The sequence below is a fragment of the Oncorhynchus clarkii genome, chromosome 5, assembly GCF_045791955.1.
Source record: "Oncorhynchus clarkii lewisi isolate Uvic-CL-2024 chromosome 5, UVic_Ocla_1.0, whole genome shotgun sequence".
NCBI classification, from domain to species: Eukaryota; Metazoa; Chordata; class Actinopteri; order Salmoniformes; family Salmonidae; genus Oncorhynchus; species Oncorhynchus clarkii.
The window spans coordinates 29779059-29800120 of record NC_092151.1 but is presented as its reverse complement, the minus strand read 5'-3'; the positions used below and the strand labels follow the sequence as shown (position 1 = coordinate 29800120).

The 21062-nt window shown below is 43.8% G+C and overlaps 1 protein-coding gene across 2 annotated transcripts in view; it reads right to left on the bottom strand.

Annotated features, from left to right (window-relative positions):
* The window catches only part of LOC139408641 (regulator of G-protein signaling 3-like), a 206015-nt gene that overhangs the window by 166507 nt on the left and 18446 nt on the right, over nt 1-21062 (bottom strand). For both annotated transcript variants that reach the window (XM_071152789.1, XM_071152791.1), the window contains one exon: nt 4850-4917. In XM_071152789.1, the coding sequence (XP_071008890.1) occupies nt 4850-4917 (68 nt within the window). The remainder of the gene's footprint in view (nt 1-4849; nt 4918-21062) is intronic.

The window sequence follows — 21062 nt, the reverse complement described above, 5'->3', positions numbered from 1 at the left end:
GTGTCGTCCGCAAACTTGATGATTGAGTTGGAGGCGTGCGTGGCCACGCAGTCGTGGGTGAACAGGGAGTACAGGAGAGGGCTCAGAACGCACCCTTGTGGGGCCCCAGTGTTGAGGATCAGCGGGGAGGAGATGTTGTTGCCTACCCTCACCACCTGGGGGCGGCCCGTCACGAAGTCCAGTACCCAGTTGCTCAGGGCGGGGTCGAGACCCAGGGTCTCGAGCTTGATGACGAGCTTGGAGGGTACTATGGTGTTGAATGCCGAGCTGTAGTCGATGAACAGCATTCTCACATAGGTATTCCTCTTGTCCAGATGGGTTAGGGCAGTGTGCAGTGTGGTTGAGATTGCATCGTCTGTGGACCTATTTGGGCGGTAAGCAAATTGGAGTGGGTCTAGGGTGTCAGGTAGGGTGGAGGTGATATGGTCCTTGACTAGTCTCTCAAAGCACTTCATGATGACGGATGTGAGTGCTACGGGGCGGTAGTCGTTTAGCTCAGTTACCTTAGCTTTCTTGGGAACAGGAACAATGGTGGCCCTCTTGAAGCATGTGGGAACAGCAGACTGGTATAGGGATTGAATATGTCCGTAAACACACCGGCCAGCTGGTCTGCGCATGCTCTGAGGGCGCGGCTGGGGATGCCGTCTGGGCCTGCAGCCTTGCGAGGGTTAACACGTTTAAATGTCTTACTCACCTCGGCTGCAGTGAAGGAGAGACCGCATGTTTTCGTTGCAGGCCGTGTCAGTGGCACTGTATTGTCCTCAAAGCGGGCAAAAAAGTTATTTAGTCTGCCTGGGAGCAAGACATCCTGGTCCGTGACTGGGCTGGATTTCTTCCTGTAGTCCGTGATTGACTGTAGACCCTGCTACATGCCTCTTGTGTCTGAGCCGTTGAATTGAGATTCTACTTTGTCTCTGTACTGGCGCTTAGCTTGTTTGATAGCCTTGCGGAGGGAATAGCTGCACTGTTTGTATTCGGTCATGTTACCAGACACCTTGCCCTGATTAAAAGCAGTGGTTCGCGCTTTCAGTTTCACACGAATGCTGCCATCAATCCACGGTTTCTGGTTAGGGAATGTTTTAATCGTTGCTATGGGAACGACATCTTCAACGCACGTTCTAATGAACTCGCACACCGAATCAGCGTATTCGTCAATGTTGTTATCTGACGCAATACGAAACATCTCCCAGTCCACGTGATGGAAGCAGTCTTGGAGTGTGGAGTCAGCTTGGTCGGACCAGCGTTGGACAGACCTCAGCGTGGGAGCCTCTTGTTTTAGTTTCTGTCTGTAGGCAGGGATCAACAAAATGGAGTCGTGGTCAGCTTTTCCGAAAGGGGGGCGGGGCAGGGCCTTATATGCGTCGCGGAAGTTAGAGTAACAATGATCCAAGGTCTTTCCTCCCCTGGTTGCGCAATCAATATGCTGATAAAATTTGGGGAGTCTTGTTTTCAGATTAGCCTTGTTAAAATCCCCAGCTACAATGAATGCAGCCTCCGGATAAATCGTTTCCAGTTTGCAGAGAGTTAAATAAAGTTTGTTCAGAGCCATCCATGTGTCTGCTTGGGGGGGGATATATACGGCTGTGATTATAATCGAAGAGAATTCTCTTGGTAGATAATGCGGTCTACATTTGATTGTGAGGAATTCTAAATCAGGTGAACAGAAGGATTTGAGTTCCTGTATGTTTCTTTCATCACACCATGTCACGTTGGCCATGAGGCATACGCCCCCGCCCCTCTTCTTACCAGAAAGATGTTTGTTTCTATCAGCGCGATGAATGGAGAAACCCGTAGGCTGCACCGCTTCGGATAGAGTCTCTCCAGTGAGCCATGTTTCAGTGAAGCAAAGGACGTTACAGTCTCTGATGTCCCTCTGGAATGCTACCCTTGCTCGGATTTCATCAACCTTGTTGTCAAGAGACTGGACATTGGCAAGAAGAATGCTAGGGAGTGGTGCGCGCTGTGCCCGTCTCCGGAGTCTGACCAGAAGACCGCCTCGTTTCCCTCTCTTTCGGAGTCGTTTTTTTGGGTCGCTGCATAGGATCCACTCCGTTGTCCTGTTTGTAAGGCAGAACACAGGGTCCGCGTCGCGAAAAACATATTCTTGGTCGTACTGATGGTGAGTTGACGCTGATCTTATATTCAGTAGTTCTTCTCGACTGTATGTAATGAAACCTAAGATGACCTGGGGTACTAATGTAAGAAATAACACGTAAAAAAACAAAAACTGCATAGTTTCCTAGGAACGCGAAGCGAGGCGGCCATCTCTGTCGGCGCCGGAAGTTATCCCAGGGTCAGCTCGATGAGTTGAAACAGAAGAACGGCAAGATGACAGCAATCTGTTTGTCATTGAGAGAGGATATCAGTTCTGTGTGTGAATCCATGATAACAATGATGGATAAATCAGATTATCTTGAGGGACAATCAAGGTGGAACATGGTTGTGGACGGAATTGCAGAATCTCCACGAGACCTGGATGGAGTCTGAGGAAAAAGTGAGGGAAATTATCTCTGAGAAATTGAAGATGGACCACAGGAAGATTGAGGTGGAGTGCGCCCACAGGACTGAAAAATCCACCAGGTGGCCCAGGTCACAGGCCCAGACCAATAGTGGTCAAGTTCCTGAAGTTCAAGGACAAGGTAGCTGTTTTGGAAAGAGCCAAGAGCTTGAGAGGAATGTATATCTTCCTCAAGGAGGACTATCATGAAGCTGTGCGCCAGAAGAGGAAAGAGCTGATCCCAGCCATGAAAGCTGCCAGAGCACGTAGAGACATTGCTTACATCTGCTATGACAGGCTCATTTTCCACCCTCCCTATGACAGGCTCGTTGTCCACCCTCCCTATGACAGGCTCGTTGTCCACCCTCCCTATGACAGGCTCGTTGTCCACCCTCCCTATGACAGGCTCGTTGTCCACCCTCCCTATGACAGGCTCGTTGTCCACCCTCCCTATGACAGGCTCGTTGTCCACCCTCCCTATGACAGGCTCGTTGTCCACCCTCCCTATGACAGGCTCGTTGTCCACCCTCCCTATGACAGGCTCGTTGTCCACCCTCCCTATGACAGGCTCATTTTCCACCCTCCCTATGACAGGCTCATTGTCCACCCTCCCTATGACAGGCTCGTTGTCCACCCTCCCTATGACAGGCTCGTTGTCCACCCTCCCTATGACAGGCTCGTTGTCCACCCTCCCTATGACAGGCTCGTTGTCCACCCTCCCTATGACAGGCTCATTGTCCACCCTCCCTATGACAGGCTCGTTGTCCACCCTCCCTATGACAGGCTCGTTGTCCACCCTCCCTATGACAGGCTCATTGTCCACCCTCCCTATGACAGGCTCGTTGTCCACCCTCCCTATGACAGGCTCGTTGTCCACCTGGAAGTCTGGAAGGGATGAGAGAGCCAAGCCTATGGGTACGTAGCTTCAACCCCGCAGCGCGCACACACACACACACACACACACACACACACACACACACACACACACACACACACACACACACACACACACACACACACACACACACACACACACACACACACACACACACCAATTGATGGATGTATATTTTTTTCTCTTGCTTTTTTTCTCTTTTCAGTATTATGTCTATCACTGAAAAGCTACCCAGGAAAGGGCTGAAAATTGCCCATATTAATATACTGTATGTAGCCTTAGAAATAAGGTTAATGAAATCAATAACTTGCTAACATCAAATAACATTCATATATTAGCCATTCTGAGAGGAATTGTTGACTTGCATAAAGCTGGAAAGGGTTACAAAAGTATCTCTAAAAGCCTTGAAAACACCAGTCCATGGTAAGACAAATTGTCTATACATGGAGAAAGTTCAGCACTGTTGCTACTCTCCATCTCAACTCTCCCTCTCTTTATCTCCCTCTTTTTATCTCCTTCTCAACATCTCCCCATCTCCCTCTCAACTCACCCTCCCAATTCTCCCTCTCTCCATTTCCCTCTCAACTCTCCTTATCTCCCTCTCAACTCTCCCTCTCAACTCTCCCATTGGCCCCATTATTTATAGATAGACTTAAATGTAGATAGCATGAGAAACTGCTGTGAGCACCATAACAGCACTTGAGCATGTGTTTTATATGCATCATTAAGTGAAGAGGGTCACAAACACGCTGTACTCTTCCTCTTTCTCTTTACTCTCCCTCTCTCTATCACTCTCCCTCTCTCTATCTCCCCATCTCCCTCTCAACTCACCCTCACATTTCTCCCTCTCTACTCTCCCTGCCTTTATCTCCCTCTCACCTCTCTCCATCTCACTCTCTCTCCCCATCTCCCTCTCAACTTACCCTCTCAATTCTCCCTCTCAGCATCTGCCTCTCAATTCTCCCGCTCTCCATTTCCCTCTCAACTCTCCCTCTCTCTATCTGCTTCTCAACTCTCCCTCTCTTTATCTCCTGCTCTCTAAGAACATGGTCAGAGAATGACCATCATAAATGACAAACTGGGCATTCTCTCAACATCAACAACAATCTTCTCAATATGACTCACATACATGCGACCAATTACAGCATTACATACTTCACAACATTCTGGCATTTTCTTAACATCTGCACACAAAGCCTAGCTATAAATAATGCACACACACAAACACATGCATGCAAACACACTCACGAAAAAAATGTGTTATATTTTTAAGTTCTTTTGTATTGTCAGTTTATGACGATTCCTCAAAAATATGAGATGTGATGAAAAAAGAGACACACACACACACACACACACACACACACACACAACTTTAACCACAGCTCCATGTCTCAAACAGATACCCAGATATACAGTACACAGACACATAGAGAGAAAGTTCTAAAAGAGTCACTCACCGTTAAGCATTGCATATTCTCAGGGCTTGTGGTCTCGGAGGCAGCACCATGGTTTGACAACGGAGCCTCTGAAAGAAATACAAAAGAGTCACAGGCTGAGACACTGCTTTTAGAGAACATCTCTGCCTCTCTGTCTCTGGACCTTCAGGGCACCAACAGGGGAACGTGCTCTTATTCTCAACAAGATGCCCCCAAAAAACTCCTCAATATATTGCAGATGCAAGATAAAGTCCCAAATTTGAGGCTGCCAAAAACAATGGCAATATGTTGCAGCCCAAAAAAGTCTCTGTACGTTACAAGGCAATGTATGAAGCCTGTCCTGGGCTGCCTTGGTGTGTGTTGTCAGTTAGGACCCCTCTAATAAGGCACAAACAGAACTTTCAACTCTGGGTAACTCCGCTAAGGTGTGAGGTTGCGCCCAACTAGTCAAGAGAGGAGAAGAACACAAGAGAGGGAGGGAGGGGGTAAAAAGAAAAGGAACTTCCCTCTCACTCCATTATCTCTCCTTCGAGGGCTCTTGTGAGGTTACCATGGTGATGGGGCCTCGCCCCCAATGTCCTTTTAACCATTCCTCATAAAGGCATCATTCAGCTGGCCCACAATGCTGATGCCTGGTCCCCCTCCCTCCTTTCCTCCATCCCTCCTTTCTGCCCTCCCTCCCTCCCTCACTCACTCTCTATACATAGAGCTGCAACTCTCTCTCCCTTCCTCTCTCTCTCTTTCCTTATACACAAAGCTGTGTCTCTCTCCCCCAAGTCACTCTATACGGAAATACACTCTCTCTTATTTTCTTTTGCTCTGCCATTATCGCTCTTTCCTGCTCTATACTTCATTATCTCTCTCTCCCTCTCTTGTTCCCCATGCAGATGGTGAGATTTGATTTCACACTCATCCACCCCATGGAAACACCCCCCTCTCATACCCAGCATTGCGCTAGCCTCGTGAGGAGTTATCATAATCGCATTAGCACAGACACACACATCCATTAAACACAGAAGCGTGCACACACACACACACACACACACACACACACACACACACACACACACACACACACACACACACACACACACACACACACACACACACACACACACACACACACACACACACACACACACACACTGCCCTGCCACAATTAGTTCTCCTACAGCCCTGTCGTTCACCCTGAGGACATTCTCCCATCCCGCAGGCGGGTTGCAGGGGTAACAGGGTGAACTTCAAGCAGGAGTCTAAGAGTTTCGTCACTTTAAACCCAACTCAGAGGGGCCCCAGAGAGCCAACCTGCACATCCATCGGCCCTTTGTCTGGATGACCATTAATCACACAGAGTGAAGGGACACACACACACACACACACCTACTGGCACACAAGACTGTCCACCAGCGTAACAACACACCAGAAACAGCCTCTAAACAGAGGGGGGGGGACTGAAGAAATTGAGAGAATGTACGAGATGGAGACAGAGAGAGAGAGAGGAGGGAAAAAACTAGGGGAGACAGAAGTAAAGAGAAAAAAAGAGTTGGAGAGTAAATGAGAGTCAAGGAGAGAGTGAGAGTGACCGTGAGAGAGAAAGAGAGAGGGAGAGAGAGAGAGAGAGATGTGTAAGGAGGAATGAATAGTGTTGGCCATTGGCCACAGTCAGTCAGTCTTGCCACAGCACGGTCGGGCCATAAAACACCTTTCTCTCTCCCCAAGTATCGTGGAAGCACTCCTCACTCTCTTGACATCCTGGCCCTCCTTTCACACTCCAAACAAATAAACAATTGATGGAGAGAACGAGAGAATGTTCTTTCCATCAAGCAGACTTCTTTCTCAGTCGTTTAAGATCACCTCAAGCATGAGGCCATAATGGTAGTGCTGGGCACCAAAACACACGTTGCCTTGGGTGTCAATGGGAGAGATGGGGTGTTGAAAACCCTGTGACACTCACACAATGATAAGTAGCTGATGAGGTGTCATGGCTCGAAGGAGCCCTGGGTCATGAAGTGCAGTAGCGTATATTTCAGTGGTAGACATAGCAGATGATTTTTGCCTCTACTAATATGGCTGAAAACAACATAAATGCTATGGCTGAATCATAGAGGAATGTTAAATTATGTTTAAATTCAATGAAAAATATTCTGAAAACTAAGCAAGTACACAAGATGTAACTGAGATTGTGATTGAATCTCTCTCTCTCATTGGCATCAATGGTTGGTTGCCACTTTTGGAAATTCATTGGATTTTTTTAAAAAGTCATGAACTTAAAGTGTTGTTTATATGTTGATATTCTACCTTTGAAACACAATGATTCAAAGTGTTGTTTATATGTTGATTTTCTACCTTTGAAACACAATCAACTTTGTGCACTATCAGAAAAAAACAATAGGCTGGGCAATATCTCCTACTGGAGAGTTGATCTGTCTACAGTAATTCATTTGGTCTCCAATCCAGGGTTTTAACAAAGCCCAGCTTAGCTTTGATATTTGTCACTGACTACTGCCAATGTGCTATCATGAGACTAATTATTGAGAAATCTCTTAATAACTAAATATATGCACTGTTACTATCAAAGTCATTCAAAAGGGGTAGATTCAACAAAGCAAATTAAATGTATCCATACTTTATCAATCATATATCATCAATTATGGTATTTAGGCCTGTATATCATTTGGGAAGTCATTAACCTCTACACAATCGGTGGGTCCCCCACAGGACGGTTGACCTAACGTAGGCTAATGTGATTAGCATGAGGTTGTAAGTAACATGAACATTTCCCAGGACATAGACATATCTGATATGGGCAGAAAGCTTCAATTCTTGTTAATCTAACTGCACTGTCCAATTTACAGTAACTATTACAGTGAAAGAACACCATGCTATTGTTTGAGAAGAGTGCACAGTTATGAACTTATGAATTATGAATAAATCAATTAGGCACATTTGGGCAGTCTTGATACACCATTTTGAACAGAAATGCAATGGATCATTGGATCAGTCTAAAACTTTGCACATGCACTGCTGCCTTCTTGTGGCCAACATCTAAATTGCACCTGGACTGGAATAATACATTATGGCCTTTCTCTTGCATTTCAAAGATGATGGTACAAAAAAAACACGTTTTTTTCTTTGTATTATCTTATGCCAGATCTAATGTGTTATATTCTCCCACATTGATTTCACATTTCCACAAACTTCAAAGTGTTTCCTTTCAAATGGTATCAATAATATTCATATTCTTGCTTCAGGTCCTGAGCCACAGGCAGTTAGATTTGGGTATGTCATTTTAGGCGAAAATTGAAAAAAAGGGGCGGATCCTTAAGAGGTGTTAACAGCTATTCTTCAATTCAGTTCTAAGGTTTCAAGCTTTGGTTGAATTCAAATTTAATCTTCAAGTTAATCATAAGTTGAAGTTTCACATCCATCTTAACCAAAAATCTAAGTGAAAGAATAGGACTAAATTAAATCAAACTTTATTTAAAGTGCATTTAAATTTGATTAGATTAGATTTAGTCTTATTCTTTAACTTTGATTGTTGGTTGAGATGGAGACATGAATCTAACATATCAATTTGTTGACAAACTGGATATTGAACACAACCAAATATCAACATTTGTAGGAGATGTATCTTCTGCTTGGATTGTCCATCTGTGCCACTGACTTCTTTTATATTTAACTTTTATTTAACTAGACAAGTCATTTCAGAACATAGTCTTATTTACAATGACGGCCTAGGAACTGCCTTGTTTAGGGGCAGGATGACAGATTTTTTACCTTGTCAGATTTTTTACCTTGTCAGCTTGGGGATTCGATTTAGCAACCTTTCGGTTACTGGCCCAACGCTCTAACCACTAGGCTACCTGTCGCCCCTTAGTCTGGCTTTAAGTCCAGTTTGTCTATCCTTTTTCCACAATTCGTCTACAATTCACAATTGCTATAATAATCTCAAACCGCATTGATCACTTGCACATGTACTTTTAATGTAATCTCAACTGCAATCCAAGTCATTTGGTTGTGCTATTAGATGGATAACACATTAAGTTGTTATAAATACAAAATATATGACAATGTATTCCAATTTGAACTTTGTTGTGAATTTAAATGGTTGAAATTGCTCTGATAACACATTTAGATGACAACTAAACCAAAAACCAGACATTGCTCTTCCATTGGAATTTGGTTCGGCTTTTAAATGGTTGAAAGCATAGCGATATAATGGAGTTCAACAAACTTCTGGCTGTCTTTTTGCGTGGGTGATTAAGGTTGAAATCTTATTGATCAACATCTCAACTAAATATGACCCAAATTTTCACGTTGAAATGACGTGGTGTGCCCAGTGGGTAGAGCGCGTCGGTCATGAACCCCAGTGCTGGGTTTTGCATCGAAAGGAAGATGCATAATGCAGAAAATAACCCCCCTCCCCACCTCTCTCTCTCTCTCTCTCTCTGACCCTGGATGAGGCAGATCAAAGCTATTGTTTAATGTGGCTGTGAATTTGGAGTGGTGAGTAGAGCATCTTTTGGGCATTTGAAAAGGACCCATTGTCACACTTGACCACATCTAACCGTCAGGGAATGTTACCTCTAACAGAAGAGGACAGAGCGGAGGCTGCACCAAATACAGACAGACAGACCGAGAGAGAGAGAGAGAGAGAGAGAGAGAGAGAGAGAGAGAGGGGATGTGAAAACACATTAACCACCAGTGCCTTGGATATAGTATCCCATCAGATGCTTACTGACGCGTTACCAGGGAAATAAGTCATATTACCAGGATGTGACTGGTGAGCCCTGTGTACTGGGTAAATCAAGGGAAAATAGGACATTTAAACAAGCAGGCCAGCGCAGAGACATGGAATGAAACAGTATTCTCCCCGAAGCCTAAAGTCACAGCTATATGCCAGAGAGGGGAGAGAAAAAAAGGAAAGGAAAGCACACAAACACAAAGTGATGGTCGGGGTGAAATTACATCTTGTTATGGTTGGGTTAACTGCACAAAAACAGCCCACTGTGAAGCAAAAGCAGGGGAGCTGAAAGCGACTCAAAGACGATGACACCACCCAGCGCTAACAGATAGATGAACACAATGTAGCAGAGTACTACAGACAGACATACAGGATTTCTGCTCAGCCAAACTGAGGGTGACTGACTCATCATGCCACACGGAACTACGCAACAAGACGGGGACATTTAGGGCGACTGGGTAGAGGGTAGCCGTTGTGATTGGCAGATGTCTTATTTCCTGTTTCTGCCGGGGGCCAATCTGCCCATGGGGATTATGAGTCACGTCAATCAATCTGTGGGTCATCCCACTGTCTCAGTCTGTGACATGGAGGGTTGGTTTAAACACAGGGCGAATAGGGTGATCACGACACATTCATAAAGGTGAACCGTATTAACATACTGTACCGTATTAATGTGATTTCATAAATATTGTAAGATGGCACCACCTTGATGCGGTGAAACGAAACCAATAACAATGTATACAGGCCATGCATCCTCCGAAACACGACCCAACCAAGCTGCATCGCTTCGTGAAACAATGCCCGCTTAACCCGAAAACCAGCCACACCAATGTGTCGGAGGAAACACTGTACACCTGGTGACTGTGTCAACGTGCATACACCCAGACCGCCACAGGAATCGTTAGAGCGTGATGGGACAAGGACATCCCTGCCGGCCAAATCCTCCCCTAACCCGGATGACGCTGGGCCAATTGGCACCACCCAATGGGTCTCCCGGTCAAGGCCAGCTGCAACAGAACCTGGACTCAAACCAGGATCTCTAGTGGTACAGCTAGCAACTGTGATGCAGTGACTTAGACCACTGCGCCACCCGGGAGGCACGTTCATCTTTCCCTCAATCCTGACTAGTCTCCCAGTCCCTGCCGCTGAAAAACATCCCCACATGGTGTTGCCAACACCATGCTTCACCGTAGGGATGGCACCAGGTTTCCTCCAGATGTGACACTTGGCATTCAAGCCAAAGAGTTCAATCTTGGTTTTATCAGACCAGAGAATCTTGTTTCTCATTGTCTGAGAGTCTTTAGGTGCTGTTTGGTAAACTCCAAGTGGGCTGTCATGTGCCTTTTACTGAGGAGTGGATTCCATCTGGCCATTCTACCATAAAGGCCTGATTGGTAGAGCGCTGCAGAGATGGTTGTCCTTCTGGAAGTTTCTCCCATCTCCACAGCAGAACTGAGTGACCATTTGGTTCTTGGTCACCTCCCTGACCAAGGCCCTTCACCCCCAATTGCTCAGTTTGGACTGGCGGCCAGCTCTAGGAAGGGTCTTGGTGGTTCCAAACTTCTTCTGTTTAAGAATGATGGAGGCCACTGTGTTCTTGAGGACCTTCAATTCTGCAGAAATGTTTTGGTACCCTTCCCACATCTGTAACTCAATAAAATCCTGTCTCGGAGCTCTACGGACAATTCCTTCAACCTCAAGGCTGGGCTTTTGCTCTGACATGCACTGTCAACTGTGGGACCTTATATAGACAGGTGTGTGCCTTTCCAAATCATGTCCAATCAATTGAATTTACCACAGGTGGACTCCAACCAAGTTGTAGAAACATCTCAAGGATGATCAATGGAAACAGGAACCTGAGCTCAAGTTCAGGTCTCATACCAAAGGGTCTGAATGCTTATGTAAACAAAGTATTTCTGGTTTTTTATATTTAATACATTTGTAAACAATTCCTTAAAATCGCTGCCAAAAGTGATTCTAACGTGTATTGACTCAGGGTGTATTGACTTCAAGTTTTTTCTTTATTTGTATTATTTTCTACATTGTAGAATAATAGTGAAGACATCAAAACTATGAAATAACACATGGAATCATGTAGTAAACAAAAAGGTGTGCCTTGTTAAAAGTTAATTTGTGAAATTTCTTTCCTTCTTAATTCGTTTGAGCCAATCAGTTGTGTTGTGACAAGGTAGGGGTGGTATACAGAAGATAGCCCTATTTGGTAAAAGACCAAGTCCATTTTACGGCAGGAACAGCTCAAATAAGCAAAGAGAAACGACAGTCCATCATTACTTTATGACATGAAGGTCAGTCAATCCGGAATATTTCAAGCTCTTTAAAAAATAATTCAAGTGCAGTCGCAAAAACCATCAAGCGCTAGGATGAAACTTGCTCTAATGAGGAAAACCCAGAGTTACTACTGCTGCAGAGAATAAGTTCATTAGAGTTACCAGCCTCAAAAATTGCAGCCCAAATAAATGCTTGACAGAGTTCAAGTAACAGACACATCTCAACATCAACTGTTCAGAGGAGACTGCATGAAACAGGCCTTCATGGTCAAATATCTGCAAAGAAACCGCTACTAAAGGACACCAATAAGAAGAAGAGACTTGCTTGGGCCAAGAAACCCGAGCAACGGACATTAGACCGGTGGAAATCTGTCCTTTGGTCTGATGAGTCCAAATTTGAGATTTTTGGTTCCAACCGCCGTGTCTTTGCGAAACGGCAGAGTAGGTGAATGGATGATCTCTGGATGTGTGGTTCCCACTGTGAAGCTTGGAGGACGAGGTGTTATGGTGTGGGGGTGCTTTGCTGGTGACAATCAGTGATTTATTTATAATTCAAGGCACATGTAACCAGCATGGCTTCCACAGCATTCTGCAGCGATACACCATCCCATCTGGTTTTCAACAGGACAATGACCCAACACACCTCCAGGCTGTGTAAGGGCTATTTGACCAAGAAGGAGAGTGATGGAGTGTTGCATCAGATGACCTGATCTTCACAATCACCCAACTTCAACCCAATTGAGATGGTTTGGGATGAGTTGGACCACAGAGTGACGGAAAAGAAGCCAAAAAGTGCTCAGCATATGTGGGAACTCCTTCAAGACTGTTGGAAAAGCATTCCAGGTGAAGCTGGTTGAGAGAATTCCAAGAGTGTGCAAAGCTGTCATCAAGGCAAAGGGTAGCTCCTTTGAAGAATCTAAAATCTAAAATATATATGTATTGATTTGTTTAACACTTTTTTGGTTACTACATGATTCCATATGTGTTTTTTAATAGTTTTGATGTCTTCACTATTATCATACATTGTAGAAAATAGTAAAATAAAGGAAAAAAACATTTTAATGAGTAGTTGTGTCCAAACTTTTGACTGGTACTGTATATAAATGAGATATTTCATTTTCAATCAATTATTTCATTTTCAATCAATTAAAAAACTATATATATATATTCTTCAAAACATGTTTTCACTTTGCCGTTATGGATTACTGTGTGTAAATGGGTGAGAATTAAAATCTATTTAATACATTTTAAATTCAGGCTGTAACACAGAAAAATATGGAATAAGTCAAGGGGTATGTGTCACGTCCTGGTCTTAGTATTTTGTGTTTTCTTTATTAGTTTGGTCAGGCCAGGGTGTGACATGGGTATTTATGTGGTGTGTTTTGTCTAGGGTTTTTTTGTAGGTTATGGGATTGTGGTTAGTGAAGTAGTCTAGGGAAGTCTATGGTTGCCTAGAGTGGTTCTCAATCAGAGGCAGGTGTTTATCATTGTCTCTGATTGGGAACCATATTTAGGCAGCCATATTCTTTGAGTATTTCGTGGGTGATTGTTCCTGTCTCTGGGTTTGTTGCACCAGAATGGGCTGTTTTGGTTTTTCACGTTTTTGTATACTGTTTGTATTTTCATCTTTCATTAAAGATGTTTATGAATAACCACGCTGCATTTTGGTCCTCTTCTCTTTCACCAGAAAACTGTAACAGTATGAATTTTCTCTGGAGGCAATGTATTTGTCTAGAGTTCAGCTCTCCAATTCTCCCTAATGAGCCTAGTTTGTTCTGGGCTTAAAATTCAGTCTACAGAGACTAGCTAAGTGTTTTCGACTATATAAAAAATAATAATAATAATGGACGTTTTCGTACACTCAGTGTACAAAACATTAAGGACACCTGCTTTTCCATGACATGGACTGACCAGGTGAAAGCTATGATCCCTTATTGATGTCAATGGTTGAATATACTTCAATTAGTGTAGATGAAGGGAAGCAGACCAATTTAAATGAGGATTTTTAAGCCTTGAGACAATTGAGACATGGATTGTGTATGTGTGTCATTCAGAGGCTGAATGGGCAAGACAACATATTTCAGTGCTTTAGAGCGGGGTATGGTAGTAGGTGACAGGAGCACCGGTTTATGTCAAGAACTGCAATTCTTCTGGATTTTTCACGCTCAACAGTTTCCCGTGTGTATCAAGTATGGTCCACCACCCAAAGGACATCCAGTGAACTTGACACAACTGTGGGAAGCCTTGGAGTCATCATGGGCCAGCATTCCTATGGAATGCTTTCGACACCTTGTAAAGTCCATGAACCAATACATTAACCTCTATGGGATCGGTTAAACTAACGTGTGCTAATGTGATCTGATATGGGCAAAAAGCTTAAATTCTTGTTAATCTAACTGCACTGTCCAATTTACAGTAGCTATTACAGTGAAAGAATGCCATGCTATTGTTTGAGAATAGTGCACAGTTATGAACTTGAAAATGTATCAATAAACCAATTAGGCACATTTGGGCAGACTTGATACAACATTTTGAACAGTAATGCAGTGGTTCATTGGATCAGTCTAAAACTTTGCACATACACTGCTGCCATCTAGTGGACAAAATCTAAATTGCGCCTAAACTGTAATAATACGGTGTGGCCTTTCTCTTGCATTTCAAAGATGGTGGAACAAAAATACAAAAAACAGATGTTTTTTCTTTGTATTATCTTTTAACAGATCTATTGTGTTATATTCTCCTACATTAATTTCAAATTTCCACAAATATCAAAGTGTTTCCTTTCAAATGGTATCAAGAATATGCATTTCCTTGCTTCAGGTCATGAGCTACAGGCAGATAGATTTGGGCATGTCATTTTAGGTGAAAGTTGAAAAAAAAGGGTCCTAACACCAGATACAAAACTACTCTAATATGGCGTTGGGGGTTGACATACGGTATAACAGGATAAATTCTGAAAAAGTAAATTAAGATTATGATTGGAGAAACAAAACAAAGCAATGGTTTGACTATTGTGCATTTGACAGTTCAACGTGGCAGGAAGTGGCCAGAGGAAAGAACAGAGGATATGTGACCTTTTAGGATGGGTTATTTGACTTTGGATCAACAAGACAGTAGCATGAGGCATGAGTTAACCTTAAATCATAGCAGCGTCAGTACAAACATCAGTACAGACCTAAGTTATATACACTTTCTCAAACACACACACAGTCTTCCCACTCAGCAAGGGGAAAGAAACAGCTCATTGAATCTTCTGATTGAACTCATTTGTCATAACACCTTTGAGATGTGAGGACAGCAGCTCTATGTGAAACAGGGCGATATTATTGATGCTTGACATTTACTATAATTTCCTATAAATATTTAATTTGCAGATTAAAAGGAATTTAAAGCCATCTGTTAAAGGGCAGCAACAAAAACAATCTAATAATATACAGTAGAAAGGTCTCATGTGTTTCAGTAGGCATTGATGGAAACAAGCGTGAAATATCAAATTGAATATGATTGCCTCTGTTGTTGTTTTAGAGGAACTATATTTTTATCTGACATATACACATTAGAAAGTGTTGACTGTGATTTATGATGGGATGGCCTCAGGCAAAGTTGAGATTCATCTTTGTCATTCCTGTTGTGCTTACAATGTCAGCAGCAATGTCAAGCAAATGCTACGCCTCTCCTCTAAAACCAACTATAGGGAAGTGGGTTGGGTAGGTGTGTAAATGTTTCAGTACTTCGGGGGAGGGGAGAGTGCATGTGCATGCAGATGACACTTTCATGTGTAGACCCTCTGACCCTAGTTGTAACAACGTTTGAGGGCAGTGCATTAGACATGGTTAAATGCATACACATGTACAGGTCACGTTGTGTCAGTTATAAATACTCTAGCTGTCCTGGAGGGTGGTTACACACACGACAGACAAAGACAGACAGACAGACATACAGAGGCACAAGCACACACACACACACACACACACACACATAGAGACACAAGCAGACACACACACAAGCAGACACAGACACAGAGAGAGACACAAACAGACACACACACTCACACACACACACAGAGAGAGACAAAAGCAGACACACACACACATAGAAAGATACACGAGCAGACACACACACACACACACAAGCAGACACACACACACAGAGAAACTCAAGCAGACACAAACACAAGCAGACACACACACAGAGAGACAGAAGCAGACATAGACAGAAACACAAACAGACACAGACAGACACAAGCAGACACACAGAGACACAGGCAGACATACACAGAGACACAAGCAGACACACACACAGAGACACAAGCAGACACACACACAAGCACACACACACACACACACACACACACACAGAGAGACACAAGCAGACACATACACACACACAGACACAAGCGGACATTTAAAAATCCTCTGAAACACTGCCCTCTACATTTACATAATCTAATGTAAATCCATTATAAATTACACACTCACACAAACCCTCTCACACACACTAACACATGTAAACAGATCTTCCTCTACACAGACATACTCTACAGTCATGGCCAAAAGCTTTGAGAATGACACAAATATACATTTTCACAAAGTCTGCTGCCTCAGTTTGTATGATGGCAATTTGCATATACTCCAGAATATTATGAAGAGTGATCAAGTCCCTCTTTGCCAATAAAAACATTTCCACTGCATTTCAGCCCTGCCACAAAAGGACCAGCTGACATCATGTCAGTGATTCTCTCGTTGACACAGGTGTGAGTGTTGACGAGGACAAGGCTGGAGATCACTCTGTCATGCTGATTGAGTTCGAATAACAGACTGGAAACTTCAAAAGGAGGGTGGTGCTTGGAATCATTGTTCTTCCTCTGTCAATCATGGTTAACTGCAAGGAAACACGTGCCGTCATCATTGCTTTGCACAAAAAGGGCTTCACAGGCAAGGATATCGCTGCCAGCAAGATTGCACCTAAATCAACCATTTATCGGATCATCAAGAACTTCAAGGAGAACGGTTCAATTGTTGTGAAGAAGGCTTCAGGGCGCCCAAGAAAGTCCAGGAAGCGCCAAGACCGTCTCCTAAAGTTGATTCAGCTGCGGGATCGGGGCACCACCAGTACAGAGCTTGCTCAGAAATGGCAGCAGGCAGGTGTGAGTGCATCTGCACGCAGAGTGAGGCAAAGATTTTTGGAGGATGGCCTGGCGTCAAGAAGGGCAGCAAAGAAGCCACTTCTCTCCAAGAAAAACATCAGGGACAGACTGATATTCTGCAAAAGGTGCAGGGATTGGACTGCTGAGGACTGGGGTAAAGTCATTTTCTCTGATCCCCTTTTCGATTGTTTGGGGCATTCGGGAAAAAAAATTGTCTGGAGAAGACATGGTGAGCTCTACCATCAGTCCTGTGTCATGCCAACAGTAAAGCATCCTGGGACCATTCATGTGTGGGGTTGCTTCTCAGCCAAGGGAGTGGGCTCACTAACAATTTTGCCTAAGAACACAGCCATGAATAAAGAATGGTACCAACACATCCTCCAAGAGCAACTTCTCCCAACCATCCAGGAACAGTTTGGTGACAAACAATGCCTTTTCCAGCATGATGGAGCACCTTGCCATAACGCAAAAGTGACAACTAAGTGGCCCGGGGAACAAAACTTCGATATCTTGGGTCCATGGCCAGGAAACTCTCCAGACCTTAATCCCATTGAGAACTTGTGGGCAATCTTCAAGAGGCGGGTGGACAAACAAAAACCAACAAATTCTGACAAACTCCAAGCATTGATTATGCAAGAATGGGCTGCCGTCAGTCAGGATGTGGCCCAGAAGTTAATTGACAGCATGCCAGGGCAGATTGCAGAGGTCTAGAAAAAGAAGGGTCAACACTGCAAATATTGACTCTTTGCATCAACTTCATGTAATTGTCAATACAAGCCTTTGACACTTATGAAATGCTTGTAATTATACGTCAGTATTCCATAGTAACATCTGACAAGAATATCTAAAGACACTGAAGCAGCAAACTTTGTGGAAATTAATATTTGTGTCATTCTCAAAACTTTTGGCCACGACTGTACTCCCACTCAGCCCAGTCCAAGCTCTTCTCTGTCCTGGCACCCCAATGGTGGAACCAGCTTCCCCCTGAGTCCCTGTCCTTTCTATGCCTGTGATATGTGGTTGTCCCTCCTAGCTATCTTAAGAGGAATGCACTAACGTAAGTCACTCTGGATAAGAGCGTCTGCAAAATGACTCAATTGTAAACGTACACCCAACACTCCAAAACCATGAAGGGCAGTCCATTCTCCCTTATTCATCCAATACATAAGGTTATGTAAGAGTGTGGGATCTCATATGATCTGCATTACCTATCTCTACTATCTAACCCATTGTCTAACTGTCTAACCCTTTGTATAATTGTCTAACTGTCTAACCCATTGTCTAACCCATTGTCCAACTGTCTAACCCATTGTCTAACTAATTGTATAACTGTCTAACCCATTGTCTAATTGTCTAACTGTCTAACCAGTTGTCTAACTGTCTAACCCATCGTCTAACCCATTGTCTAATTGTCTAACTGTCTAACCCATTGTCTAACTGTCTAACCCGTTGTCTAAACATTGTCTAATTGTCTAACTGTCTAACCAGTTGTCTAACTGTTAGACTTTTTTTTATTTATTTTTTTACTTTTTAACCCATCCTCTAACCAATTGTCTAATTGTCTAACTGTCTAACCTATTGTCTAACCCATTGTCTAATTGTCTAACTGCCTAACCAGTTGTTTAACTGTTAGACTTTTTTTTATTTTTTTATTTTTTTTATTACTTTTTAACCCATCCTCTAACCCATTGTCTAATTGTCTAACTGTCTAACCTATTGTCTAACCCATCGTCTAACCCATTGTCTAATTGTCTAACTGTCTAACCTATTGTCTAACCCATTGTCTAATTGTCTAACTGTCTAACCTATTGTCTAACCCATCGTCTAACCTATTGTCTAATTGTCCAACTGTCTAACCCATTGTCTAACCCATCGTCTAACCCATTGTCTAATTGTCTAACCCATTGTCTAACCCATTGTCTAACTGTCTAACCCATCATCTAACCCGGTCTAATTGTCTAACTGTCTAACCCATTGTCTAACTGTCTAACCCATCGTCTAACCCATTGGCGAACTCTCTAACCCATCGTCTAACCCATTGTCTAATTGTCTAACTGTCTAACCCATCATCTAACCCGGTCTAATTGTCGAACTGTCTAACCCATCGTCTAACCCATTGTCTAACTGTCTAACCCATCATCTAACCCGGTCTAATTGTCTAACTGTCTAACCCATCGTCTAACCCATTGTCGAACTGTCTAACCCATCGTCTAACCCACATATGTCAGAGTCAAGGCCCGCGGGCCACATCCGGCCCGCAAGAAGGTTTTTTACGGCCCCTGGGATGATCTTGATTTATTATTAGAACCGGCCCGCAGCAAGCCGGCAGCCCGCAGATCTTTTACACGCACCAATACTACATTTCCCACAATGCAAAGGTGACGCACCGAGCAGTAGGCTGCTTCATTTCAATATTTATTGGCACAGCAGTCGTCAGCATCACAGTAAAATTAACTTTCAGATACCCATCAAAAATGGCAAAACGGAAGGTGGATACTGAGAACCGGGGGTTTCAAACAAGGTGGGAGTCGGAGTATATGTTCACGAAGGTAGCTGGAAAACCTGTGTGTCTTCTGTGTGGAGAAAGTGTGGCGGTACTGAAAGAGTATAATCTGAGACGACATTATGAAACGAAACACGCGGACAAAAACAAGAATATGGACATGGAACAAAGGCTACAAAAGGCAGAGGAATTAAAACGAGGCCTCAAATCTCGACAGGCTCTGTTCAAAAAAGCCAAATCACAAGGCCAGGCTGCTGTCAAGGCCAGTTTTATTTTGGCAGAAGAGATCGCTAAATCAGCCCGGCCATTTACGGAGGGGGATTTCATCAAAAACTGCATGATTAAAGTTTGTGACGAAGTTTGCCCAGAAAAAAGGCAACTCTTTTTAAATGTGAGTCTGAGCAGAAACACCATTGCCGAGAGAGTAGACCAGTTGTCCATCAATCTAAAAGAGCAGCTTGTGAAAAAGGGAAAAGATTTTATTGCATATTCCTTGGCTGTGGATGAGAGCACCGACATTTCTGACATTGCCCAGTTGTCAATTTTCATCCGCGGAGTGGACTCCAACCTAAGCGTGACAGAGGAGTTTTTGGCTTTACGTCCTATGCATGGCACAACTACGGGGCATGATTTGTATGAAGAGGTGTCAAGATGTGTAAATGAGATGGAGCTGCCTTGGGAAAAACTCGTGGGTTTGACAACCGACGGAGCACCTGCGATGTGTGGACACAGGAGCGGACTGGTGGCGAAGATACGGGAAAAGATGCAAGAGGAAAACGCGACAGGTGAGCTGACAGCTTATCATTGTATCATACACCAGGAAGCGTTGTGCGGTAAAGCCTTGAAAATGGAGCATGTAATGAGCATCATCACGCGCACAGTTAACTTTATCAGAGCCAAAGGTTTGAATCACCGCCAGTTCAAGGCATTTCTGACGGAGTTAGAAACGGAGCATGGTGATTTGCCTTATCACACAGAGGTGCGATGGCTAAGCCAGGGAAAGGTGCTTCAAAGATGTTTCGAGCTTCGTGAGGAGATTTGTCTGTTCTTGGACAGCAAAGGGAAAGACACAACACAACTCCGAGACGAAATGTTTCTGTGTGAAATGGCTTTTCTGTGTGACATTACGAGTCATCTGAATGCAATAAACTTGCAGCTGCAGGGTCGGGATCGTGTCATCTCTGATATGTACAGTACAGTGAAGGCATTTAAAACCAAACTGACTCTGTGGGAGACGCAGATGCGGAAAGAAAATTTGAGCCACTTTCCCAGCTGCCAGACCATGAAAGAGAAGCTCTCTACCAGTGCGTTCCCGAGCACACAGTTGGCTGATAAAATAGGTATGCTTGCCGCTGACTTTCGACGCCGATTTGCTGACTTTGAAGCACAAAAAAGCAGGTTGGAACTGCTCGGTAACCCATTTGCTGTTGACGTGGAAAGCTCACCACCAAACCTCCAAATGGAGTTGATTGACCTCCAATGCAATGATGCACTGAGGGCAAAATATGCGGCAGTGGGTGCTGCGGAGTTCGCCCGTTTCCTCCCCGGCACAA